Source organism: Hyperolius riggenbachi, chromosome 1 (genome assembly GCF_040937935.1).
Source record: "Hyperolius riggenbachi isolate aHypRig1 chromosome 1, aHypRig1.pri, whole genome shotgun sequence".
NCBI lineage: Eukaryota > Metazoa > Chordata > Amphibia > Anura > Hyperoliidae > Hyperolius > Hyperolius riggenbachi.
Genome location: NC_090646.1, coordinates 612091474 through 612119209, shown reverse-complemented (window position 1 = coordinate 612119209; position 27736 = coordinate 612091474). Strand labels below are relative to the sequence as shown.

At 43.6% G+C, this 27736-nt stretch overlaps 1 protein-coding gene across 1 annotated transcript; it reads right to left on the bottom strand.

The window, feature by feature from the left end:
* Positions 1-881: 881 nt before the first annotated feature.
* Positions 882-27390, bottom strand: CENPH (centromere protein H). Its single transcript, XM_068271801.1, has 9 exons — positions 27158-27390; positions 23945-24000; positions 22102-22162; positions 20413-20484; positions 12908-12964; positions 8112-8175; positions 7095-7146; positions 4084-4241; positions 882-1211 (listed from the first exon to the last, which is right to left on the bottom strand). The coding sequence occupies exons 1-9, from the start codon at positions 27310-27312 to the stop codon at positions 1119-1121; spliced, it is 768 nt and encodes a 255-aa protein (XP_068127902.1). The 5' UTR covers positions 27313-27390; the 3' UTR covers positions 882-1118.
* Between the last annotated feature and the right edge of the window lie 346 nt (positions 27391-27736).

Genomic DNA, 27736 nt, shown 5'->3' with positions numbered 1-27736 from the left:
GCACAGAAGAGTCAATCCCTCCCAGAAAGTCGCGATCATTACGGCTGTCCAGCAGGGACACCAAGGAGGACCGCGGCTGCCGCGAGGGACTAAGACAGCTGCAAGGGTAAAAAAATAGATTAGAACTTTCGCCTCGGAAGTCCTTTAAGTTTTTTACTATTTGTGGCTGCTAAAGGGTAACATACTACACCATTGTGAGCTCCCAATTTTCTTTTCACAAACGCAGCAGCTGATTATGTTAGCGGAAGGTTACTGCTGCAGTCATCCTAAACGCCTTACAGTCCGATTTTACAGCGTTATCATTTCTATGCCATGTAAAGACCTTCCTACACAATACATCCACATTATATACAATCTGTTGTATTTAATACATACTGTAGGATGCTACAGCTGGATAAAAATACTACATAAAATACACACCCTGGAAAGCAAGTTCGGTGCAGGCCAAGATACAACAGGGCACCGTATCTGCTGCCAGGAGCATGCAACAGCACATCTGTTATTCTCCAGTCCATACATTAACCACTTCTGTACCACGCTATTTTGTGCTGATCTGTGCTGCGTGGGCTCTCCAGCCCACAGCACAGATCAGGTTGCAGCCAGGCCGATCAGACATCAGACTTCCCCCCCCCCTTTTTTCCCCACTAGGGGGATGTCCTGCTGGGGGGGGGGGGGGGTCTGATCGCCGCCGGCTGCTTGCGCGGGGGGGGGGGGGCTCTTCAAAGCCCCCCTCCGCAGCGCTTCCTGGCCTCCTTCCCTCCCTCTCCCTCCCCCTGTGAGTGGGATAGGCTTTAGCCTATCAGATGCCGGCGATCCCCGGCCAATCAGAGGCCGGGGATCGCCGATCTCCTCTACGGCGCTGCTGCGCAGCAGCGCCGTATACATGTAAACACCGGGGAAGATCTTCCCCCGTGTGTTTACATTTACCCTGCGAGCCGCCGAGCGGCTCGCAGGGTGTTCAAGGAGACACCCTCCGTGAGCTGACATGGAACGTTTCCATGGAATCCACTTCAGGATTCAGGGGCGTATATATGCGTACGCAGAATCCTGAAGTGGTTAAATAAAAGCATTAAAAAATGTGACAAACATGCCGGTAAAAATTACATAAAACAAAAACACTAAAAACTGTTTACATCCTTCCCTGCTTTCAGCACGGCTTCTCTCAGAGCGGGATTTTCTGCCCAATCCACCTGGCTGGCAAACACAAGTCTCTGCAAAAAGAAAACAAATCATTACAAATCATGTTCTAACACTGAAGCGATACACAACATTAGAGAGATGATGATATTTATTAAACATAAAAGCAACATATGGAAACATTTGTGCATAAAGACATGAATTGTGCATTAAAAATAGTTGTAAATATACAACTGTCAAATCAATAATATCCCATAATGTCCCCGCAGTGTCGTAGCAATAGGGCACACAGAGGTAGCGACCGCACCAGGGCCCCTGGACTAGAGGGGCTCTACTTCCAACTGCTTTATTAGTTCTTTATAAGTACTAAGCTGGTAAGGATTACCTTGACATGTGCTTTGATTACTTGTAACCAATAAAGTTGCACTGAAGTGAAAAAAAACAAAAAACTTGTGATATGAGTTGTATGTGTAGTACGGATAATTAATAGCATAGAAAAAAAGTCTCTTATTTTTAGTTATATAGCTTTTTTTTATATATAACATTGCATCATCTGCAAGGAGTTTGTATGTTCTCCCAGGGTCTGTGTGGATTTCCTCCAGGCACCCTGGTTTCCTCCCACATCTAAAAAACATACAGATAAGTTAATTGGCTTCCCCCTAAAACTGGCCCTAGACTGCTATATAAACACTACACGATACATACATAGAGATATGACTATGGTAGGGACTAGAGGGTGAGCCCCTCTGAAGGTCAGTTAGTGATAATATATACTCTATACAGCGCTGCGTAATATGTCGGCGCTATATAAAAATACTTAAATAATAATAAATTCTCTATTTGCAGTTGACAAACTACTCTCTGCATTTTAAACTATGAAACAGAGCAGAGCTAATGACCCTTTGAACTTCCCTGCAGTAAAATCTTATCTGAAGTTGTCGTTCACTGTTTCTTCGATGTATAAGTGCTTCCGAGAATAGCACTGCTCTCTGACTAAATTAGTCTGAGAGCTCAGAGAAGCTCTTTTGCATAGATGACAAGTTACGTTTCTTAACTCTTCCTGTACAGGAAACAATATGAGACTCATAACTTTGCTACGAGTGTTCTATTTCTTAGATGTATTCCACATACAATTCATTATATCATATGTTTATTTTTAGTTTAGATTCCCTTTAATAGACCGTTCTCCTCCCCAGCCTACACCTGTCACCGTGGCAGTCCTCAGTGCTCCATATACCTATTATGTATAGAGCGCTTGAGGGGGCCCAATGTAAAATTTGCACTGGCGCCCAGAGCTCCTAAACTACATTACGGTTTCCACATATCTGGCTAGATACATACACAGGCAGTCCCCTACATACAAACGTTTCAAATGACACTGTTTCAAAGTGGTTTTCATGCAAAAAATATACAGTACTGTTATAAAAATGTTTGTTGCTACGTTACTTACAGTTGTAAGTAGTTGTAAACAAAAATTAAACACAAAGATATAAAAAAAAAAAAAAAAACCACAACACTGTTTATACTCCGTGGTATGCAGAATAAATGCAGGGGTCCCCAAATTACTGTGGACTTTTCTACCTACATATGTCCTGTACATGACTGGGCCATAAGCAATTATCACTGCTTCTCATGCAGCAGTGTCAAACAAACAAACAGACAAAATACCATACAATTATTACTCTGTATCTATAGCACTGATCTATTCCACAGTGCTTTCTACGTGTTACTGACTGTCCTTAGAAACTTACAAATGAATCCCCTACCATATTAATAGTCATATCTCAACCATATTATTAATGTGTATCTATACCAGGGCTGTGCAGTCCGTACAAAAATCATCCGACTACAGGTACCCAAAATTCCTCCGACTCCTTAGTCTAATACTTACCAGGACTGTGGAGTTAGTACAAAAATCATCTGACTCAAGTTAATGAAACCACCGACTGACTCCAGGTACCCAAAATTGCTCCAATTTCTCAATTCTAACTCTATAGCCCTGATTTATACAGGGCTGGCATTTGCAGCAATTCCAAAAGTGCATAGTCATATTAAAAGATAGCCACATGGGGGTATAAGTGACAGAGGGAAAAAACTACATGAAGTAGCGACGCAAATGGAGAATCAGCTTCTGAACTGCAGGGTGCCGACACATGCATGAACAGAGGATAATCTGGCCTTGACCCCAGAGGAAAGCTTTAAAAAAAAAAAGGTGAGGTTTTACTTGGTTTCACTTTTGCAGAAGGTACTAAAAAAAAAAGTTAAGCCTCAGTTTGCAGTAGCTCTGCCTAGGCAGCTCTCCATAGAGTTGACTATTCACAGTTGTTAAGAACGAATTAGACAGGTTGATCTGCCTGAAGAAAAAAAAAAAAAAAAAAAGTGAACTTCTCCAGCAACTATTTGTGGAATGAAGACTTCATTGTGTGCTGTGCAAGAGGTCTATGTTATTCCCTATCTTGCCATACAAATTGCAGTCTCTTAGTGAATGGCTCAGACTTCTAAACCCTTAGGGCTCTTTCACACCAGAGCCCTTTCCCTGAGTTTCAACTCAAAGTTGATACTTTGCGTTAACCAAGGTAAAATGAAAGTCCATAGATTTTCATTTTACCTTTGACACCCGACGCTGCGTTTCGTTCAACGCGCCCAGGTGCATTGAACCGCCGGTATTTGCGTCGAACTGCCGACGCCGCAGGCCATCAACGCGTGCAGGAAAACGGCTCCTGCACGTGTTGGCTAATGTGAAAGAGCCCTTAGGCATTCATTGTGGGGTGTTGCAGTTGTCTTTGTAAAGTAACAGCTGTGTTTCAATGCTAACTGCTCAAAAGTTCTTCAGTTGCTGCTCATGTTCAGCAGATAACAGAGTTCCTGTAATAGAGTTGGAGATGGCTGCATGTGTGGAGATAGCAAGATTTATAGTGACCCGGGTTAACGCTGCTAGTTCTATACCTGAAATACATTCTGCAGTATTGTGGTAGAATCCATCTCCTCCTTCATAATACTGTATATTTTTTCCATCTTCTTTTCTCTGGGTTTTCTTACGCTTCGTCGCTTTTCTGCCAGGTCTTGTAGTTGTGTTAGAAGGTCAGTGCACTTCTCTTTCAGTTCTGTCACATGAAAATAATACAAATTACAGTGGAACCTTGTTGTGTGAGCATAATTCATTTCAGAGACATGCTTATAATCCAAAGCACTCTGACATCAAAGCAGATTTCCCTTTAAGGAATTCATGGAATCTCAGAAGATTCATTCCACAATCCAAAAACAGTTATAGAAAAATATACAATACAAATATACAAATACAAAAGTACTGTACTGCATAAAGTAAAAATTCAAAGATTTTAACTTTAACAGAATCAGTCTGTTGGCTCACCCCAATATTATGGTGTTACTTTAATAGGAATATCCAAGCTAAAGGAAAAAAAAAAAAAAAAGATTTACTTACCCAGGGCTTCCTCCAGCCCCTCACCGCAGCTCTGCTCTCAGCCCCCGGCCCTCGCCAGGTCACCCTCTACTGCACCTGCATGAGCACCGCTATCAATCAGGTCCACATTGTCCAGAGTGTACTGCGCAGGCGCAGCCTCTGCAGCAGAGGGGATCGGCTCAGAAGGCAACTTTTTTTTTAGGTAAAAGAATCCTAAACTGAGCAGCATGCTGGGAGTGAGGACCGCACAGTGTTTGCCTCACTTAAAGCGGACCCAAACCAAACATTTTTTTAATTCAAAATATTTAGTTGCACCACTGACACGTACAAAGAAAAATAAACACTCCTTCAAGCCTGTGAGCATTTCAGTGCATGCTTTACACCTTTCTCTTTTCATAATTAGGGTTATACAGGTGGCAGCCATTAGCAATTCCTCCTGTGCTGGACACCTCCTACTCCACCAGTCTGCCAGATTCTGTCCCGGAAGGGAGGGGTTCCTCCAATAAATGTAAAATATTTTATATTATTATCATCATGCAGCTGAAAAAAGGCTGCTATTATTGTAATTTAGAAAATAGATTTTATTTCTGAAATCTTGTATTTTTAATTCGGTTCCACTTTAAAGGAGAAAAGGAGACCTGAGACAGGCTATAATGCAACATTTATGTTTAGCTGGGGCTCCCCATAGCCCTATGTGGTGCGTGGCCATCCTCCCCAGCCACTTCGTTGTCACCTCACGTAATTTGGACAGTCATGCTGTTCTGTACATACCCAGCTGTGTACCCCCCCCCCCCCCCCAACCTCACACTCTTATGGCAAGGAGCAGTACTGCACAAGCTCTTGCCCAGAGTAGCACCACTGGCCAAATTACTAGAGGTGACAACAGGACAATGGCGCGGCTGGCGATTGGAGTCGACAGACCTCATGGAGCTGGAGTAAGCGCCAGGTAAGTATAAATACCGCGCTTTACCCCATCTCTGGTACACTCTAAAGGGAACATGTGGCGAGAAGGATTCAGAGGCTGACATTACTTTCTTTTTAAACCATGCAATTTGCCAGGCTGTCCTGCTGATCCTCTGCCTCTGAAGCTACTTTCACATTGGGAAGTTGCATTGGGTTCCCTGGAAAAACAGGATCGCAACACATGTTATGACTGCAGTGAAACAAATACAGTGAAGCATACAGTACATAGAAAATATGCAGAAACTGTTAACGTGCTTGCATTGAGTTCTTGCCAATGGATCTGTTGCAGCGTACTGCTGCCAACGTGCTGACGTGATCAGTACCATTGCAATATAACTGCATTAGCAATGTGAATATATTGTCCGACGCAATGCACCTCAATACAAGCAACCGTGTGAGAGTAGCCTAATACTTTTAGTCATAGACCCTGAACAAGCATGCAGATGAGGTGCTGTGACTGAAGTGTGACTGGATTAGCTGCATGCTTGTTTCAGGTGTGTGATTCAGATACTACTGCAGTCAGAGATCAGCAGGACTGCCGGGTAACTACTATTGTTAAAAAGGAAATAAATATGGCAGCCTCCATATCCCTCTCACCTCAGATTCCTTTTAAAGGAAACCTAAACTGAGAGGGATGTGAATTTTTCCTTTTAAAATACCAGTTGCCTGACTCTCCTGCTGATCCTGTGTCTCTAATACTTTTAGCCACAGCCCCTCAACAAGCATGCAGATCAGGTGCTCTGACTGAAGTCAGACTGGATTAGCTGCATGCTTGTTTCAGGTGTGTGATTCAGCCATTACTGCAGCTGAAGAGATCAGCAGGACTGCCAGGCAACTGGTATTGTTTAAAAAGATAACATCCATATCCCTCTCAGTTAAGGTTCCCTTTAAGTACACGAAAGTAGAGCATTAAAAAAAAAAAAAAGTGTACCTGCAGGGAATAAAGTGCCCCTACAGGGTACCCTCCCGTTAGGAGGGGGACATTTCTGCATCTTAAAGAGGCTCCGGCTGTCCTCTGCAGGCCTGTTCCAGGACTGGAACCTCTAACAAAAAGAGCTTGTTGACATGCACTAGCACAAACCTGCTCAGATGGAAAAAGTGAAGCCCGATTTGGCCTGTGCTACTGCGCATGCGTTACAGACCCGCCTGAGACCGCACAGGTTTGTGCTACTGCCGCGTTTTGGGGGTCCCTGTGAACGTACGGCTTGATGGAAGAAGATGGGGGAAGCTTCTGAATATACACAAGCAATCTAGCAAAATCCTGATGCCTTGTCACACTGGGGAAATAAACATGCTGCAGCAATTTCAGCACTAGTCTAGTTCAGGGGACCCAGAAGGAAACCTCATAGGAAAGTATTGCTAACATGATTGGGTGGACAGCACCCTCTTGAACTGTTAAGTTTCAGAGAGGTTGTCAAACTACATCCACATTATTTGACCAATCACAACGCTCATGCTGTAGAGGGTGCTGTGATTGGACATCTGTTTCTTATGAGGTTTCCTACTGGGTCTCCTAAACTTGACTAGAACTGCAATTTCAGCACAATTGAAAACTGGATAGGAGCATACATACCCTCTCTCTTCATTCTGAGTTCCAAAAGTTGCTTCTCCAGTTCCCGAGTTTTCTTAAGGGAAGAAAGAACATTTCATAGTTATACTATAGACAGGAAGGAAATACATTACCTATTAACAGCTTTTTTTTTTTCAGTAAAAGTGATGGGGAAGGGGGGGGGGGGGGGCAGCTAGAGGACAGATTTACACGGGGAGGAAAAGGGCAGCTAGAGGACAAATTTACATGGGGAGGAAAGGGGCAGCTAGAGGACAGATTTACATGTGGAGGAAAGGGGCAGCTAGAGGACAGATTTACACGGGGAGGAAAGGGGCAGCTAGAGGACAGAATTACATGTGGAGGAAAGGGACAGCTAGAGGACAGATTTACACGTGGAGGAAAGGGGCAGCTAGAGGACAGATTTACACGGGGAGGAAAGGGGCAGCTAGAGGACAGAATTACATGTGGAGGAAAAGGGCAGCTAGAGGACAGATTTACACGGGGAGGAAAGGGGCAGCTAGAGGACAAATTTACATGGGGAGGAAAGGGGCAGCTAGTGGACAGATTTACACGTGGAGGAAAGGGGCAGCTAGAGGACAGAATTACATGTGGAGGAAAAGGGCAGCTAGAGGACAGATTTACACGGGGAGGAAAGGGGCAGCTAGAGGACAAATTTACATGGGGAGGAAAGGGGCAGCTAGAGGACAGATTTACACGGGGAGGAAAGGGGCAGCTAGAGGACAGATTTACACGGGGAGGAAAGGGGCAGCTAGTGGGCAGATTTACATGTGGAGGAAAGGGGCAGCTAGAGGACAGAATTACATGTGGAGGAAACGGGCAGCTAGAGGACAGAATTACATGTGGAGGAAACGGGCAGCTAGTGGGCAGAAACCTAAGTATATGTGTCGTAGAATAAGGAAATAACAGCACCATCCATGAAGTCCATTTCTGCCATTCACAGTTGCTCTATACAAACATGGAGCAGAGAAGGGATTAGGCAGACATGTACTAAAGGGATGAGCTGGAATGGTGATGACTTACCTGCTGTTCCTTAAGTATTGTACAAGATGTAGTTGCACTGTGTGTAATGATTTTGGATAATGATCTGAAACAAAATGAAAGTACAATGTAACATTTTTCACTCAGGGGTGTACTCACTTTTGTTGTGTTATTTTGATAAGACACCAAGTTTACACTGATATACAAGCTGTACACTGACTACTATGGGGTCTATTCGCAATCATTTTCTGCATGCGGAAACGCACTTGCGGTAAATCCCTGACTGAAATAAGATCATCTTGACATTCACAAGTTTTACGCATGTTATTTACCGAATGCGTAAAATTGTATGCATTGTTTTCTCGCGTGCCTAAAAAGTGTGGTAAAAGTCTGCAAATTCCCGCACAAAAAAATAAATAAATCGCAATGCACGAAGAAAAAAGGGGCACATTATTTCTGACTTAACTACCGATTTTGTATCACCTACAAGTGCTTGGTGATATATTTAGCTTCCATTGACTTACATGGAGTCTTCAGCCTTGCCTCGAGTGCTGGACTTTACATTTTTTTTTCACGCATGGTTTACGCATGTTTACTACATAATTACGCGTTTCCCCAATTTTTTTCTTTACGCATTGTTCCCGCATGCGGAACACATGCATAAATTATTTTGTGAATGTGGAAAAAAAATTGGATATTATCACTGCCAGTAATATAGCGGAAAAAAAAAATCTCATACCGCATGTGTGATTGTGAATAGAGCCCTTTGTATCATGTATTATCTCTTCACTATTAAATATAAAATGCAGGTAGGCCTTGGTTTAAAAACAAAAACAGGGACTATAGGTTCATGCTTAACCTGAATCCCTTCTTAAAGAGACTCCGTAACTAAAATTGCATCCTGTTTTTTATCATCCTACGTTCCAAAAGCTATTCTAATGTGTTCTGGCTAACTGCAGCACTTTCTACTAACACAGTCTCTGTAATAAATCAATGTATCTTTCCCCTGTCAGACTTGTCGGCCTGTGTCTGGAAGGCTGCCAAGTTCTTCAGTGTTGTGGTTCTGCTATGAACTCACCCTTCCTGGCCCCTCTATGCACACTGCCTGTGTGTTATTTAGATAAGAGAGAAGAGAGAAGCTGCTCTAATCAGCTGGATAAATCGTCCTCTGAGCTGGCTGGGCTTTCACATACTGAGGAATTACAAACAAGGACAAAGCTGTTTGCAGGAAGAAAAGAGCAGCCTGAAACTTCAGTGCATGGGGGAAAGAAACACACAAATGATCTCTTGAGATTCAAAAGGAATGCTGTATACAGCCTGCTTATGTATGGATGTATTTTCTATGTGTGGACATACTGTACATCAATCTACTTCCTGTTTTGGTGGCCATTTTGTTTGTGTACAAACAAACTTTTTAAAACTGTTTTTAACCACTTTTAATGCGGCGAGGAGCGGCGAAATTGTGACAGAGGGTAATAGGAGATGTCCCCTAATGCACTGGTATGTTTACTTTTGTGCGATTTTAACAATACAGATTCTCTTTAAAGGACAAGTGAGAGGTATATGGAGGCTGCTAAAATGGCAGCTCCTGCTCCATACACAGGTCCCCGTGCACGATCGGCGCTGCTCAGCGGGACTACAGGCTCCTATTGCTAGCCACTGGGATCCCCATCTTCTCTTTTCTTCCTGGATCCCGGTGGCCAATCAGCAGCGGTTACAGCAATACGGGAGCGGTGTGGCATCATTGGGGGCGGCAATACATTTTAAAGTGGACCTGAACACTTGCAGAGGACAAAAAGGCACATCGAGAAATGCTGCCTGCATGTATAAAGAGAGTTTATCCCGTCTAATTCCCCCACTGAACCAGAACACAGGACAGAAAACAGAGAAATGAAGCCTCATCTGTGTCTAATCACAGCTTGTAATTTGATCTCTCCTCTGTGTCACATGACTGCCAAGGCAGAGATGGCAGATAAGCTCATTTGAAAGCACAGGATGTTAACAATATAGCCATTTGCTTCCCAACTGCTTCTGAGCATGCAACTGCCTTACGGTTACCAATTTTTGCCTGTATTTTGACTACTCTCTGCCTGCAGCCGGCCCCGACCTCGGCCTGTATTTTGACTACTCTCTGCCTGCCTCCTAAGACTGATAGCAAAGGGAATAAAGTCCAAAAGGAATCACGCTTCTACTGCCCAGATTGTGATCAGGGCTGTGGAGTCGGAGTCGCGGAGTGGGGCAATTTTGGGTGCCTGGAGTCGGGAAAAAATGCACCGACTCCTAATGAATTTGTAACTGTAATTAAAATAGAAAATATGATAAAATGTTCTATTTCTCAGATAATAGTCATTAAAAATAATGTATATATACAGTAATAGCTGTGCTCAGTCCACAAAAATGAAATAAACCAATCAAAATTAGTTACTTGTGCTGCTTCAATAAAGCAGTCCCCGTATTTTTAAGGTCAGATATACATATCTGATTGTGACAGTATATATATGATGTGTACACAGGAATCTCTTATATATACTAAATAACATCTATGCTGTAAGAATAAAGCCTGATGTGTAGCTGTGTCACTAATAGAGATGGTCAATGAGATGGAAATAATTCTGCACTGATGCTGATTTATGCAAATGTATGCACTCCCTTTGCTGATGAAATCAAATAATTTGATATGTTGTTAAAATTTGGTTTGGTGACTACAAATTAAAAGGTACCTGAGACGGATGAAAAGTAAAGTTTTATACATACCTGGGGCTTCCTCCAGCCCCCTTCAGGCTAATCAGTCCCTCGCTGTCCTCCATTCAGAAAGTCAGCGCTGTCCGGTCGCATGCCGCTCCCACAGCCAGGAGCATTCTGCACCTGCGCAATAGTGCTGCGCAGGTAACAGCGCAATAGTGCTGCACAGGTGTAGTATGCTCCTGGCGGCGGAGTGTGTGCATGCGCACTACGCCCGACTGGCTCAAGTACCTGGACTCATAGCAGAAGATCCAGGTGGTGGAGGAGGACAACGAGGGACTGATTATCCTAAAGGCGGCTGGAGGAAGCCCCAGGTATGTATAAAACTTTAATTTCATCTGTCTCAGGTTTACTTTGTTACACAGTAGTACTATACTCTACATATGCACTCCCCACAGAGCTGCAGGGAATCCACTGAGAATGCTGTGCACATTGAACACAGAGGTGTTGTCTGTCACCCATAAACCTTGTTTAGATTGTGCATGAAGAATGTGTAATAGAGGAAGAATCTCCTCATTCCCCTGCAGAGTACCTGCACATCATTCTTACATGTACCCACACTTACATTGCCTAGGGCCTGATAGATGTTCTTTGTTCCGGTTTGTACCTTTTACAAGTACTCTTACCAAGGACTAGTTTTAGTCTAAAGGGAATAAATATAGTAGTCTACATATCCTTCTCATTTCAGTTGTCTTGTAAAATTCCTAAGCGTTGGCAGTTAAGAGACGAATTTCATGTTACATACTTTTAATCAACAAAATTGTAATATGCAAATTAGAGGAGTCGGAGTCGGTGGAATCCTAAACTGAGGAGTCGGAGGATTTTTGGACCGACTCCACAGACCTGATTGTGATGTCATCCTCTGTGCCATTACCAGTTTCAAAATATACCACATGCGGGAAGTGTATTAGGTATGTACTTACTGTATAGTCTGGTGCCTTATTTGTACAGTTTCACTATTTATTCATAAATGTATTTATATCAACAATTTTGTGTTCTAGTCTTTTGTATTATACGCGGGATGCCTACATGACTTTATTCTGACATATTTTGGCAAATTATGACTTAAGAATTGGAGGCCCAAACTTCTTGGGGAAAAAAAAAACAAAAAACAAAAAAAAAACCACCACCACACTTTTAAACCCATAAATCCAGACAGAAATGATCCCACCGGGAAGGTTAAATATCAACAAAATATCAGAAATAAAAGAAATGAGAGCTCCACCTGCTGGTCTATTTAGCAATGTATGTAAACACAAGGAATAGCTAGCTAAAAATAGCATCATAGAAAACAAGAGGGCATAGTTATCAGTCCAACAGTCTAGAGTAGATCATTACTGTCAAAAGACACAAGGTCACTAGAGGTGTTCAGTGAAACAGAATTCTGGGGTGATGCTAGATTATGCAAGTTTACACAGCTTGAAAATGGACCGATTGAAACATGCAGAGGTAAAATCTGATTAGTCCATTTGAAAGCTGCATAAAAGTGAATACAACATTTGCATTAATCTGCATAAACTCAGAATTATTTTCAGTTCATTGACCATCCCTATCGGTCACTGCAAAAGTGAAGTGACTCTCCCACCTACCAAAAGAAAAGAAAAATAACCATGAAATAACCCTGAAGATTTTATTAACCCTTAGACTGCCAGACATGTATAAGGGTTGTGTGTTTTTGCATCAATACGTCACGGACGTCTAAAGGCATTTTAGTAAAAAAATACTTCTGCCTGCCGCCAATGTCTATAGACATTTGAATGTGCCCATATTTCTGTGCCACGGACGGCTAAAAGGCGGTTAGTACAAATTTTGGCTTGGTGCCAACTTTCGACTTTACTTAACATATGTAAACAATTGTAAGTTGATGCAGAATTATGCATTGGTAACTACAAATCTATGCAGCTTGAAAATAGACCTATGAAATGCTTTCGCTGCAAGATTTGATAAGTCTATTTTTACACAGAAGAGACAGATAGCAGTCTAAGGGTTAAAAGCTCAATTTTCTATTTTTTTCTTTTCTAAATTTAAATAACTCCATCAAAAGGAGTTCCTGTTATCTATATGGCTAATAACAAATACACATGCTGAACACTTACTCAGACTCCACGTTCTCCTCCAGTAATGTGTTCTGAACAGCATTGAAAACCTGTATGCTTCACACATACAAAAAGATATTAGTGTTAGAGGTTAACAAGAGTAATTTTACTTGTACACACTAGAACTGAATTAAAGGACCTCGGTCGCGAAAATCTAAAAAAAATAAATAAAAGTAAAATATATGTAAACATATACAATTAAGAAGTACATTTCTTCCAGAGTCAGAGCCATAAATTACCAGCCCATCTCCTCATGGGGGGTTCACAGATATTTCTTCATTTTCAAAATGCTCTTAGCGAATGGTAGTTGCTCCGTCCAATTGCCAAAATTTGTATAAATCTTTTTCAGGAAGTGTCTTTATAAAGAATAAAGGTCATGCTGAGAATACCCTATGGAGAGACGGACTAGCCCAAAACCTGTAGGTAATGTCAGAGTTCTACTACTTACTGTAAGTGACAGCAACATAGGAGAGAAGCAATTTACAGCTCATTTTACTCAGGAAGAAACGTACTTCTTATTTGTTTGTGTTTTAAATTTAAAGATTTTTGCAACAGTTCCTGTTTAACCATTTAAGAAGCCTGGACGTGATTGTCACGTCCAGGCGGCTGCTGCAGTAATTCTGCACGCCCCCGTGCCACCCCCTGGTAGCCCGGAGATCAATGTATGGCAACATAGTTCCCTTTCATTGATTTAAGTCCAACAGCAGAAAAACCAACGGCCTCTTATCAAAGGCTGCGGTCTTTCAGACAAAAAAAAATAAATAAAAAATTTCCCATCCTCCTCATGCTTCCAGGGCTAAAAAATAAAAATCTCACTGTGGCCATCTTGTGGCCAAATAGTAAAACTACATCTACATACATTTTTTAATAAAATAAACCAACCTTATTATTACATTTAAAATTAATATAATATAGATCAAATCATTGTGATAAGTAGGAATAAAGTTATTGGCGAATTAATGGGAGGTGAAAATTGCTCGAAAGCATAAGGTGAAAAATACCCGCAGGCTCAAATGGTTAAAGAATGCAGTACTCATTAGGCAATGAAAAGTAAGTCTCACAATCATGCTGGACCATGTAAAAATAGGAACCAGATCTATACAACAATAGTAAACTTGCAATCACAGGAAAGTCTACAAATCAATACTGCTGCCAGAGAGCAGACACTACAAGGCCTCTTTCACATGATAGGCTTGAAGCTGCCTGTCGGTAGAGATGTAGCGAACCGTTCTACTGTGAACAGTCCATGAGCAGCCTGCCTCTGTAATACTTCCGGGTCGGCAAGATCCTTCAGTAGTATGCAGGCTCTGGCCAAGGGGCACATGTCCTCGATCGCTCGCCTGTGGCCGGGCACACTCTGCACATGTGCATGGCATCATGTACAACTGTAGTGAGAATATGGAGGCTGACATTTACCAGTTGCCTGCTGGCCCTGTCGAACTATTTGGCTGCAGTAATGTCTGAATAACACCAGAAACAAGGATGAAGCTAGTCTTCTTAATAATGTCAGACACACCTGATACGCTGCATGCTTGTTTAGGGTTTATGGCTAAAAGAATTGCCAGGCATTTGGTATTGCTTAAAAGGGAATAAATATGGCAGTTTTCATATGCCTCTTGCTTCAGTTGTCCCTTAAAGCAGCAGATCGGAAATCCCAGTTTCCTATAAATGCAGCAGTCTTCTCCATCCAGCAAACCCTTTGGCCGCTTATTCAATTCACTTTTTCTCCTGAGTGTTTTCCTCTTCACATAGGTCGATAAAATGCCTTCTAAGCCACCAGCAAGATAAAAAAAAAACTCAAATTTTTGATAGAACATTTGACCTATTTTTGGCACTTTTTCAGTTGCAAAGTGTTGAAAATATTGTTTTAAGAGAAGATGAAAAATTATCTCTTAGGAGAAAACTCAGAAGAAAAAGTGAATTGAATAAGGGCCCTCGTGTGAAACAAAAAGTGGCAAATCAGGGATTCCTCTTTTACAGTATACATATCATGAAATTCTAAAAAGTCCACATAAAATAAATCCTCCAATAAACTTGATGGTATATTCAAAACTATTCCAGAGCTTCCATACATCAATAGTACCAGTGTACGCTCACCAGAATATGTGGCTGATCCAATAAAAATCAGCAGTATACGCCTCTGGCCTCGCCAGCTCAATCAAAATCCTGTGGCTTTACGTCCTGCGATCTTCAATACTCCACACATGTAAAAACATAATGGAATGGCAATAGTGTAACACTGCTTGGTTTATATACACAGATTAACACCGGTGCTCCCCGCAATAACCATAAGCACCCAGTGATCCGCCACCAAACAGTAAACAAAGCCTCTCACCAGATCTTGTTGCTAACCCAGTACAGATCTGCAAACCAGCGCTTGTCATAAATGTCACATCCACTTCTTCCAGTTGCCCAGTTCCTATGACTCAAACACGTTTGACATAGTGTGAATCCGTCTATTAAAAAGTTTAAAAAGGTGTCAAATTCTATGCGCATATGAATAAGACGAAACTAGTTGGGCGGAGCCAAGAGGAGCGAGGAGACTAGGACGAGCCCGGGAGAGATTTTTTTGATACAATTTGAAAACTGGATTTTGATTGAGCTGGCGAGGCCAGAGGCGTATACTGCTGATTTTTATTGGATCAGCCACACATTCTGGTGACCATACACTGGTACTATTGATGTATGGAAGCTCTGGAATCCCTAATTTTGAGTAATTTTGGAGTGGTATACACACTCATTGGGCAGGTGTGATCCAATCCATAGGAAGTAGTTTATTTAAGTAGACCGTTTGGAAATAGAGATGCGCACTTTTGAGTTTTATCTTTTAACCTGCTGAGCGGCCTGGACGAGCTCAGCTCGTCCAACACCGCCAGAGGCTGCCGCTCAGGCCCTGCTGGGCCGATTTTCGTGAAATAAAAAGCAGCACACGCAGCCGGCACTTTGCCAGCCGCGTGTGCTGCCTGATCGCCGCCGCTCTGCGGCGATTCGCCGCGAGCAGCGGCGAAAGAGGGTCCCCCCAGCCGCCTGAGCCCAGCGTAGCCGGAACAAAAAGTTCCGGCCAGCGCTAAGGGCTGGATCGGAGGCGGCTGACGTCAGGACGTCGGCTGACGTCGATGACGTCACTCCGCTCGTCGCTATGGCGACGATCTAAGCAAAACAAGGAAGGCCGCTCATTGCGGCCTTCCTTGTTTATTCTGGGCGCCGGAGGCGATCGGAAGAACGCCTCCGGAGCGCCCTCTAGTGGGCTTTCATGCAGCCAACTTTCAGTTGGCTGCATGAAATAGTTTTTTTTTTATTTAAAAAAAACCCTCCCGCAGCCACCCTGGCGATTTAATCAGAACGCCAGGGTGGTTAAAAAAGTGGCAAATGCAGCAGCTTCTGATGGAAAAGTTCAGTAACACCGCAGACCACTGCAGAAGTTTTCTTCTGACCTGCCAGGACCACAAGACATCCCTGAAATTCCACAACACCATACCCAGAACACTTGACTAATCAAATGGTGGACACTAATGATCCAATCTTCTTCATCCAATTTTACCAAACATATGTAGTATTAGGGTAAATTGACTAAATACATTGAATGGATAATAAAGCAGTTCCCTTATATTACACAGAAATGGTAAGATTGGATGAAAAAGGTTGGATCATTAGTGGCCACCTTAAGACACTGCACTCCCTCCACAGTGAGAGATATAAAGATAGCAGCACTGTGATATTAGTGGCAATCCTGTATGTCTAATACATAATGTGGGAAAGGTTGTTTTCCCCTCCAATTCACACTCCTGTGGTATTATAAGGGTTCAGTTCACGTTAGGTGGTTCCTAGTTTCTATATACCCTGTCTAAAAACGTCTGTTAACACGGGCTGACTGACGTCGCCAATCAGGACACAATCCATTGAGCAACATCAGTGGGCCAACACTATACAGATGCAAAGTCAGCTGCACAGCCAGGGCCGGAATTACCATAAGGCACTGCAGACTCGTGCCTACAGACGCCTGATGATCAAAAGGCATCTTACTCCCCTCCCTGGGTGCCTCCCTGCTTCCCTATGCATAGTCCTGAGCAGAGCCTAACAGAGCTTACTCACTCTGCTCTTGGCATTCCACTGATGAGATATCCCTTCAGTGAGGGGCACCTCTGGCTACCTAATACTAAGGGGCAACTGTAGCTACAGTGGTTTGCAAAAGTAGTGGGAGCAACACCACCATGAAGTCCAAAGAACACACCAGACAGGTCAGGGATAAAGTTATTGAGAAATTTAAAGCAGGCTTAGGCCACAAAAAGATTTCCAAAGCCTTGAACATCCCACGGAGCACTGTTCAAGCGATCATTCAGAAATGGAAGGAGTATGGCACAACTGTAAACCTACCAAGACAAGGCCATCCACCTAAACTCACAGGCCGATCAAGGAGAGCGCTGATCAGAAATGCAGTCAAGAGGCCCATGGTGACTCTGGTCGAGCTGCAGAAGTCTACAGCTCAGGTGGGGGAATCTGTCCATAGGACAACTATTAGTCATGCACTGTACAAAGTTGGCCTTTATGGAAGAGTGGCAAGAAGAAAGGCATTGTTAACAGAAAAGCATAAGAAGTCCCGTTTGCAGTTTGCCACAAGCCATGTGGGGGACACAGCAAATGTGGAAGAAGGTGCTCTGGTCAGATGAGACCAAACAGGAACTTTTTGGCCAAAATGCAAAACGCTATGTGTGGCAGTAAACTAACACTGCACATCACTCTGAACACACCATCCCCACTGTCAAATATGGTGGTGGCAGCATCATGCTCTGGGGGTGCTTCTCTTCAGCAGGGACAGGGAGGCTGGTCAAAGTTGATGGGAAGATGGATGGAGCCAAATAGAGGGCAATCTTGGAAGAAAACCTCTTGGAGTCTGCAAGAGACTTGAGACTGGGGCGGAGGTTCACCTTCCAGCAGGACAATGACCCTACACATAAAAGCCAGGGCAACAATGGAATGGTTTAAAACAAAACATATCCATGTGTTAGAATGGCCCAGCCAAAGTCCAGATCTAAATCCAATCGAGAATCTGTGGCAAGATCTGAAAACTGCTGTTCACAAACGCTGTCCATCTAATCTGACTGAGCTGGAGCTGTTTTGCAAAGAAGAATGGGCAAGGATTTCAGTCTCTAGATGTGCAAAGCTGGTAGAGACATACCCTAAAAGACTGGCAGCTGTAATTGTAACAAAAGGTGGTTCTACAAAGTGTTGACTCAGGGGGCTGAATAATTACGCACACCCCACTTTGCAGATTTTTTTTTTTTCTTTTTTAAACGTTCGGAATCATGTAGGATTTTCGTTCCACTTAGTATTGGTCTTTCACGTGGAATTCCAATAAAATGGATTCATGTTTGTGGCAGTAATATGACAATGTGGAAAACTTCAAAAGGGCCAAATACTTTTGCAAACCACTGTACCTATGATGGGCAAGGGAAATAAGGGAGAAGGGACAGCCAGAACACTTGCGGTGCAGTTCGATGGGGGCTTGTAGGTTCATGGAGGGCAAAGTCTAGGGTGCCAGGACATCTGTGCCTATAGGCTCCTGTGATGTAAATCCGGGCCTGTGCACAGCTGACAACGCATTCTATTGCTATGCATATTGGCGGAGGGCCGGCTGAGCGGCGCAGACGTGACATCACACAGCAAGCGGGGCAAACGGCGTGCACAAAGCAATCGCCCGATGCTCGTATCGCTAGCCAAGCAGTGGCCGCCCGTCAGAAGCTGCTGCACACAGGCGAGATTATCACTGAGGTGGTCGTTATCACCCACCTCAGCTAACTTTAGGTGTGTGTGGTGTGTGTGTCTGTCTTAGTATGGTTTGGCTTTTATTCCCCTACCTTTGCCCACCTATTATTCTAGTACTACTAGGCCAAATACACTATGTAATGCTTTTATAATCTCTTACAAGCAGTAGCTTCAGGGAAATTCTGTATGTACAGTGCTGCCCATAATTATTCATACCCCTGGCAAATTTTGACTTAAACTTACTTTTATTCAACCACCAAGTAATTTTTTGACGGCAAATGACATGGGTGTCTCCCAAAAGATAAAACGATGTACAAGAGACATTATTGTGTGTGTGTGTGGGGGGGGGGGGGGGGGGGGAATTCGCAGCTTTTATTTACATTTGAGTAAAAAGTGTCCAGTCCAAAATTATTCATACCCTTCTCAAATCAATAGAAAAGCCTTTATTGGCTATTATAGCAACCAAACGCTTCCTATAATTGCAGACCAACTTTTTGCATGTCTCCACATGTATTTTTGCCCATTCATCTTTAGCAATGAGCTCCAAATCTTTCAGGTTGGAGGGTCTTCTTGCCATCACTGTGTTCTTTTTCTCCCTCCACAGATTCTCAAATGGATTCAAGTCAGGACTCTGTCTGGGCCACTCCAAAATGTTAATGTTGTTGTCTGCCCTCCATTTCTGCACCACTTTTGCTGTGTGTTTTGGGTAATTGTCATGCTGAAATGTCCACTGGTGCCCAAGGCCAAAGTTTCTCTGCAGACTGCCTGATGTTGTGGTCATGTATTACTCTTTTTTTCATGGTGCCGATTACTGCGAGTAGGTTCCCCGGTCCATTGGCTGAAAAACACCCCCAAAGCATTAGGTTCCCACCACCATGTTTGACAGTGAGGATGGTGTTGTTAGGGTTAAAGGCTTTTTTTTTCTTTTTATACGCCAAATGAAGGAAACATCATTGTGACCAAGCAATTCAATTTTTGTTTCATCTAACCATAACACAGAAGACCAGAAGTCCTTCCTCTTTGTCCAGATCATTTGCAAAGGCCAAGCCAGCTTTTGTGTGCCTTATCTGGAGAAGTGGCGTCCTCCTTGGTCTGCATCCGTGGAACCCAGCAGTGTGCAGTGTCCGTTGGATTGTCTGTCTTGAGACATTGCCACCAGCAGAGCCTAGATTCACCAGGATGGCCTTTGAGGTGATCCTTGGATTCTTTTTCACCCCTCTCACTGTCCTCCTGACGAACACAGGTGTCACTTTTGGCTTCTGACCACAGCCACTGAGATTTTCCAGAGTGTGGAACATCTTGTATTTTTAATAATACTTTGTACTGTAGCCACTGGAACTTGAAAACACCTAGAAATGGCCTTGTAGCCCTTGCCTGACTTCTGAGCAGCCACAATGCACAGCCGCAGGTCCTCACTGAGCTATTTTGTCTTAGCCATGACTGTCCACAAACCAACTGCTGTTTTTCACCTGTTTAGTTGATTAAAACAGCTGTTCCCAATTAATCAGGGTAATTAGGATTCTTTAGAACAGCTTGGACTATTTGGAATGATATAGAACTTTGGATTTTTCCACAGACTGACAGTTTGCGAAGGGTATGAATAATTTTGGACTGGACACTTTTTGCTCAAATGTAAATAAAAGCTAAGAAATGTTTTTTCCCACAATAATGCCTCTTGTACATTGTCTTCTCTTTTGGGAGACCCCTATGTACTGTGAATGTGTTCAGGATTCAGGTCTTACCTGTGCAACGCCCGTGTTTTATTGTAGTAAGAAACTTGCAGCTTTTCAATGTATTCTTCAGTTTGTTTAGCTCTGCAAATGAAATGTTACTCTTAGAATTTTTGGATTAGATGTAACATCTTAAAGAGAGCTGGAGGTGGGCTCATGAGATGAAAAAAAATAAAACCAAACAAACCTAGGCTGCTTGATCCAGGGGGCTGAACGGATCAGGTAGCCTCCAAAACTGCCGCTCCCTGCCGCTCCTGTGGGCCGCAATGGCTCACTTTCGTGACCTCTGGGTCACGAAGCTGGATTGAGAGATTCATTCTCTCATTCATAGCGTGCAGGGAGGTGGGGGAGCAGCAGGGGACGTGGCCAGGGAAAGAGCGCTGCCCAATGGCAGCTCTGGAAAGCCTGCAGGTACGCCCCTGGCAGGGGTTTTGCACAGGGAGTCCCTCTCCCACATTTACCTCTGAGATAGCGACAAATATTGTAGATAATCTCGGGGGGCGAAAGAGGCTATAGCTTGACAGGGGGGGGGGGGGGATGGGGGACAGGCATGTCATGAGGCAGAGTACATTGCTCTATGTGCCTCATCTGCACCCCAAAAAAACACCTCTGGTTCTCTTTAAAAATGAAATACTGGTATGAATATCAATTCAAACTTATTTAAAGTGAAACTACTCAGCATTTACCCTCTGCTCAACACAGTAGCCACAAGACACAGAACATTTATATTGTGCTTTTCTCCTGGCGGACTCAAAGCGCCGGAACTGCAGCCACTAGGGCGCGCTCAGTAGGCAGTAGCAGTGTTAGAGTGTCTTGCCTAAGGTCTCCTCACCAAAGAAGGTGCTGGCTTACTGAACAGAATGAGCAGAGACTCGAGCCCTGCAGTATAAAAAGTCATTTAGGCCTGGAACCATCCACAAGTTGCAAATGACAAATCACTGGCATTTTGAATTAGCGTTTTGTAAGCAATATCATGAGTTTTTTCCAGCAATTAAAAAGTGTAATGGTACCCATACATGGTACAATAAAAACGTTCAATTTTCCTGTTTTACCGAAACGATCGAATTGCATGAAAGTTGAAAAGAACGATTATCCCATTTTTTCTGTAAAAATCCGATCAGACATGTTGGAAAAATCTTTATATTTAATCTAACGGAATAATCGAACTAAATATTCTAATTAAAAAAAAAATGGTACCATATATGGGCACCATAAGCTTTTTGACAGCGATTTTAATTCTCATTGGTCATTTCAATTAGATTTTTTTTTGTTTTTGTTTACAGTTTTCAGTCATTCAAAATCACACACAAATCACTATGTGTATCAATGCATTAGCGATTTTCTAGCACTTCAATATTGTACATTGGAGCGCAAATGTTGCCTGTCCTGCGATTGCGATTCCCCTAATCACAATCGCTCCATTGGAATCAGTCCCACATTGGCAAAGCCTTTAAGGAAATCGCTAGCAATTTAAAGCGATCCTTTAACATTCAAAAAAACGCTCTAGTGGGTTCCAGCCATTCCAGCACTTTTTACACTGGGAGAGATATACCACTTATAGGTATACAGTATTATGGCATTTTACCATAGTGCTGTTTTAGACTGGAACTTTACAACGATGGTGTTTTACTTCTAGGAAAATACAAAAGATATTCCAGTATGTCATATGAAGATCTTTGAAAAAGCAGAAAATTTACACACGTTTCCTGTAGATTGTCTTCGTTCAAATATTCCAGACTCCCCTCTTCTATAAACACTTCACCTGCAATAAAGCTCAAAATTAAAGGGGCACAATGGTGAAAATAATGCAACTCTGATAACCCTGCTAGAATTTAGCCAACAGGAACAGCATGAGATTGTCAGCAGAGTTTGTTTTTAAAGGACACTTAAAGTGAGAGGGATATGGAGGCTGCCATGTTCATTTCCTTTTAAATAATGCACATTGCTTGGCTGTCCTGCTGATCTTCTGCCTCTAATACTTTTAGCCACAGACCCTGAACAAGCATGCCGATCTGGTGCTCTGACTGAAGTGTGACAAGATTAGCCACATGCTTGTTTCAGGTGTGGTTCAGACACTACTGCAGCCAGTCAGGTGTGTGATTCAGACAGAACAGGACTGCCAGGCAACTGGTATTGTTTAAAAGGAAATAAATATGGCAGCTTCCATAGGTTATTTTTTTTTTTACAATATTGATTTATACAGTAGTTCGTCAGTGTTTGCCCATAGTAAAATCTTTCCGCTCTCCGATTTCCATTCTGAAATGTGGTGACATCTTTAGTTCTGCCAGATGATCTGTGTGGAATGTTCATCACAGAGTGCTATGCACAGAGGGAGATATTGCTTGTTTGGCGGTTGGAAAAAGCAGTTATTTTGCACAGTGTAACTAGGTTCACAGACAGCAAACTGTCAGAGCCATGGTCATGACATCACACTGTGGGAGGGGTTTCACCCCAATATCAGCCATACAGACCCCACTGATGATCAGTTTGAGAAAAGGAAAAAAGATTTCTCATGGGAAATTGGGTATCAGTTACTGATTGGGATGAAGTTAAATCCTGGGTTAAAGCTCCTCTTAGCTAGAAACTAGAAATGCCATTTTCCAGCAGAATTATAGCTCCTCTCCAGTCTGGAACCAGCCTTCCTGCCAGACAATTCCCCTCCTCACTTGTGCTGTCCTAAGGCAGTAGACACACATTGATCGCTTTCAGAGTTTTCCTGACTATCAGAGCTTTCTGAGTGTCTTTTATGCTGGGTACACATGTTGAGATTTCCCGCTCGATTCGATTATTTCAAACATGCTCGTTCTCGATTTTGATCGTTCCTGCCGTCGATTTTGTATACTTAACGTGAAAAAAACCATCAAAATCCAATCGAGCATGTTTGAAATAATCGAATCGATCCGTTCGATCCCGCGAATCGAGCGGGAAATCTCAACGTGTGTACCCAGCATTAAAAACGGCTCCCATTCAATTGCATAACAATCGTGGTAAAATTTCCAGTCACTTTTTTTTGAAAATTGCGATCACAGCAATTTTACTGCGATTTTAATGCAAGTCAATGGAGGCATTTTTAAAAACTGCTCAGAAAGCTCTGCTGGTCAAAAAAATCTTTCTGAAAGCACATCGTGTGTCTACAGCCAAACTCTGTATTTCTAGGTATGCAAGTATATTACGTATGCATTAACTCTTGCCAAAAAAAGGGGAAGAAGAATAGTGCTAGTTACACACAATGAGATTCTCTCAGATCGATAATTTCCAACATGTCCAATCTGATTGATTTTCCATAGAAGTGAACGGAAAATCGATTGGAAATCAGATCGGATATGTTGGAAATAATGAACCCGACAGTAAATCTCATTGTGTGTACCTAGTTTAGACACAGGCAAAGTCTAAGTAGGACTAGTACTATATGAACCATGTTTATCATGTGCATGCTTTACATTTCCATTTCACAACAAAAGCATTTCTTACGCTTATCACATGGGCATACAGGATGCTTTTATGGAGTTATGTGCAAGGCAGTTAACAAAACATTCAGATATACCTGCACCAATTCTGGTCTGGAGTTCAGATTTCTGCTGGTCCAGCTGTTTGTGCAGCCTATAACATAACATGAAAAAAGGTAACACGTGTAGAACTCACTTTCATTATTCACAAGCTGAAAACAGAGTTAACCTTCCCGGCGGTATTATTACTTCTGGACTTGAGGGTCTAAAAGCGCTGCCCTTTTTTCCACACACTTTTAGACCCTAAAAAAAAAAAAAAAAAAACAGGAAAAAAAAACTCAAGCTGCTATACTAGAGAGATCTGCAGCAGTCCTGCACATTACTCACCTCCTCTGGATCCAGCGCCACAATCCTCCCTCCGTCCACTGGGTGGCACTCTACCCCTATAGTGAGATCACTATGAAGACAGACGGCGATCTCACCTGAGAGATCAAGAGCCTCTAAGGACAGGAAGAAGAATGGCTGCCAGTGTCTGGATCCTGAGGGAGGTTAGTTACAAATGTACCCTGTGCACAGGCTCTGCACATACCTCCTGGTCGCTACGAGTCTCACTCGGGGTTACCGCTACGAGCTGCAGATTCCTCAGGGTTACAACTGAGGAGGAGAAGTTCAATAGGAAAAAAAAAAAAGTTTTGTATAGAATTAGATCAATTCAAATCTGACAGTTTAACCAGGATTTGGAGCGAGTCTGTGACCCTCTCTACCCATATTATATAGCTTCTTAGTTATCCAACACACATGACCTATGCCCATCAAGTTCAACCATTACAGCCTTACTGCACCTAAATCCAGAGCAAAGAAAAGTGATTACCATCGCCCTTCCCTACAGCAAACAAATCAAAACCGTGGCTGCTTTTCAAGGTAAGGAAAGCAACCAAAGACCTTTTAAATAAAACTAGAGGTAGAACCCCCAACCCCCCCCCTCCCATTCCACAATATAAGTTCTGTAGCTTCATGCTTTAGTTGAATGCAAGCCGAAACACTGTGCCCCCTGTATGTGACCCCTCCAGCCACATTTTACTGACTCTGTGCCCCCTCCTATTCCCCCTCCCCCCAGAGCAGGGCTGTCAAACTCAAGTACAAAATGGGACGCCACACTGGGCTCAAGTCACAGGCCAACCTCAATGTCTAGTAGCCACCTCCCTCCATTATAAAGTTCCCTGGTGTCTAATGCCCCCCTCTCTCCCCTATACAGTTCCCTGCTATCTAGTTGCCCTCCTGCTTCCCCTATACAGTTCCCTGGTGTCTAATGGTCCTTCTACCTATACAGTTCCCTGGAGTCTAGTGCTTTCCCCCTCCCTCCTATGGCTTCCCGGATGATCTGGGGCTTCACCTCCAATTTAGCTTTCCTGGAGGTGAAGACCTAGATCACCAGGGAAGCCATATGGGGAGGAAAGAACTAGACACCAGGAAACTGTGTAGGGGAAAAAGGGAGGGGGTCGCTAGACACCACAGAACAATTTAGGGGTACAAAGGGGGACCACTAGGCACCAGAGAACAGTGTAGGGATAAGAGCGGGACTAAAAGACATCAGTGAATTGTATAGGGAGGAGGGGACCACGAAACCCCAGGGAACTGGATAAGGGAGGAAGGACCACTAGACACCAGGGGAGGTAGGAGGCATTAGACACCAGGGAACTGTATAGGTAGGGAGGATGACACTATATAGAAAATATATATACAGTATAGGGAGGGAGGTGGCCACTAGTCTTCTTTAGGGGACCTAGCAGGAAACCTCATAGGGAACAGTTCTCCAATCACAGTACCCTCTTACAGCACAAAGCATTGTGATTGGCTAAGTAGTGTGTGAGTACTTTACTACAACCTATTGGATCCCTAGCAGTCTGAGAAGGTGCTGTCCACCCAATCACAGTAGCTGAATTTCCCTAGGAGCGCTGCTGCAAACGAGCGTGCAAGGGGACACTGAGTCCACTCAACAGAATATCACTTCAACAGTTTCTGATTATTTATTCCTGTGATACAATGAGAGCGGCCATGTTCTGTTTGTAAACATTACACAGAGGTAAGCTGATCTGCATCTCCAGCCCTCAGCCTGTGAAAACTCCACTCCTCTCTCCTCTGCAATCTCTGGCTAGTAACCTCCTCCTGCCCAGACTGAGCTCCCATAAGCCCTTGCTACATGGGTCTGAGAGTGCCAAGGCTCTCTGTAGAAGCTGTGGGCGAGGCTTGTTTAGTTTATAGGCAATTAGAGTATTAAAAAAAAATAAGTATTTGGCTTGAGGAATGCCCTATAAACTATATGAAAGGAACACAATTATGCAATGTGTAAAAGTTTATCTTTGATTCACTTCAATGTATTGACATTAACTGTGTTTCTCTACCCTCTGACTTTGCCTCAGTGCCCAAGAACTATGTGCAGTTTTGATTGCATGATAATGTATTGTAAATTGCCCAGTTAACTCCTATACATAGGGTAGGGGCAGGTGGCATTGCTTAAAGAAGTACTGTAAGGGGGTAGGGGGGAAAAATGGAACTGTGGGGGGAGTCAGTAGCGTAGCTAGAGATCATAGGGCACCATAGCAAAAAATAAATAAATAAATAACTTTCATCCGGCCCTCAAATGGTGGCACTATTAAAGGAGTACTGTAGGGGGGGGGGGGGGGGGGGCTAGTGTAGGCGGCGGAAAAACTGATGCTCCATCCCCGCCACTTCTGGAATTTCCGACTCTAAAGTCAGAAAACCACTGCGCCTGCACGTTCGTGTCCTCGCTCCCGCTGACGACACCAGGAGCGTACTGTGCAGGTGCAGACTGTACTGGGCCTGAGCAGTACACTCCTGGTGACATCAGCGGGAGCGCGGACACAAACGTGCAGGCGCAGTGGTTTTCCAACTTTAAAGTCTGAAATTCCAGAAGTGAACCGGAGGCGGGGCTGGAGCATCGGTGAGCCGCTGCGCGGGCACAGGACGTCTGCAGGGGACCATTAGAAGCCCTGGGTAAGTTCAACTCTTTTTCCGCCTACCCCCCTACAGTATCCCTTTAGAGTGCCTCCATCTGAGGGCCCCATGATCTCTAGCTACGCCACTGACTCCCCCCACAGTTGTTGGACATCATCTCTGGTAAGATATCACTGGAGAGGTCACCACATATTAGTGCAGTGCTGGGGTCTTTGGCATCATGTCATCTCTTCATCTGCAGCGCGACACTTCTTATCGATCAGCACAGTTCTATCTATAGATCGGTGTTGCAGAGCCCATTGAGGGACATGACGGCCTCTGACAGCTCCTCTCACCTCAGTAACGTGCGGTCAGTCACTGCTAGCGTGCCTTTACGTCCGCTCACATCCTCAGCTGCCACCGCCGCCTTCGCCAGCTCCTTGCTATGGAGCCGCAGCCGGGCCAGTACAGGGTTAATCTCGCTCCCATCATTCTCCGCAGCTTCCGCCATTTCCACGATCCAGCAACACTGTACCTCAAACTACCCGCTCAACTCCGCCACTGCCCGCCCATCGAGGGCGTGTCCTCACACCCCTACAGCCCAGCTTTCGTCTACAGGGGCGTGGCCTCACGCCTCCACCAACCAGGCAGCCGCCGCAGTCACGTGATGCGTTCCAAGTATGTTTAGTTTAATACAACTTTATTGAAAGGTAATGCTAGAAGCATGATGGAGGCGATCTTACTAAATCTGTTCAAATTTAGAACAATGTAATTAACACATGTACAATGTAACTAATAGGGATGTGTATACCGTTCTACAAGTCGCCCTTTTTTCTCGGAATTTGTCACAATAACATACCTCACAACTTTTTGAGATAAGAAAGAGGGACACTTAAGCCACGCCCATACCACACCCCTACTCACGCCCCTAGCAC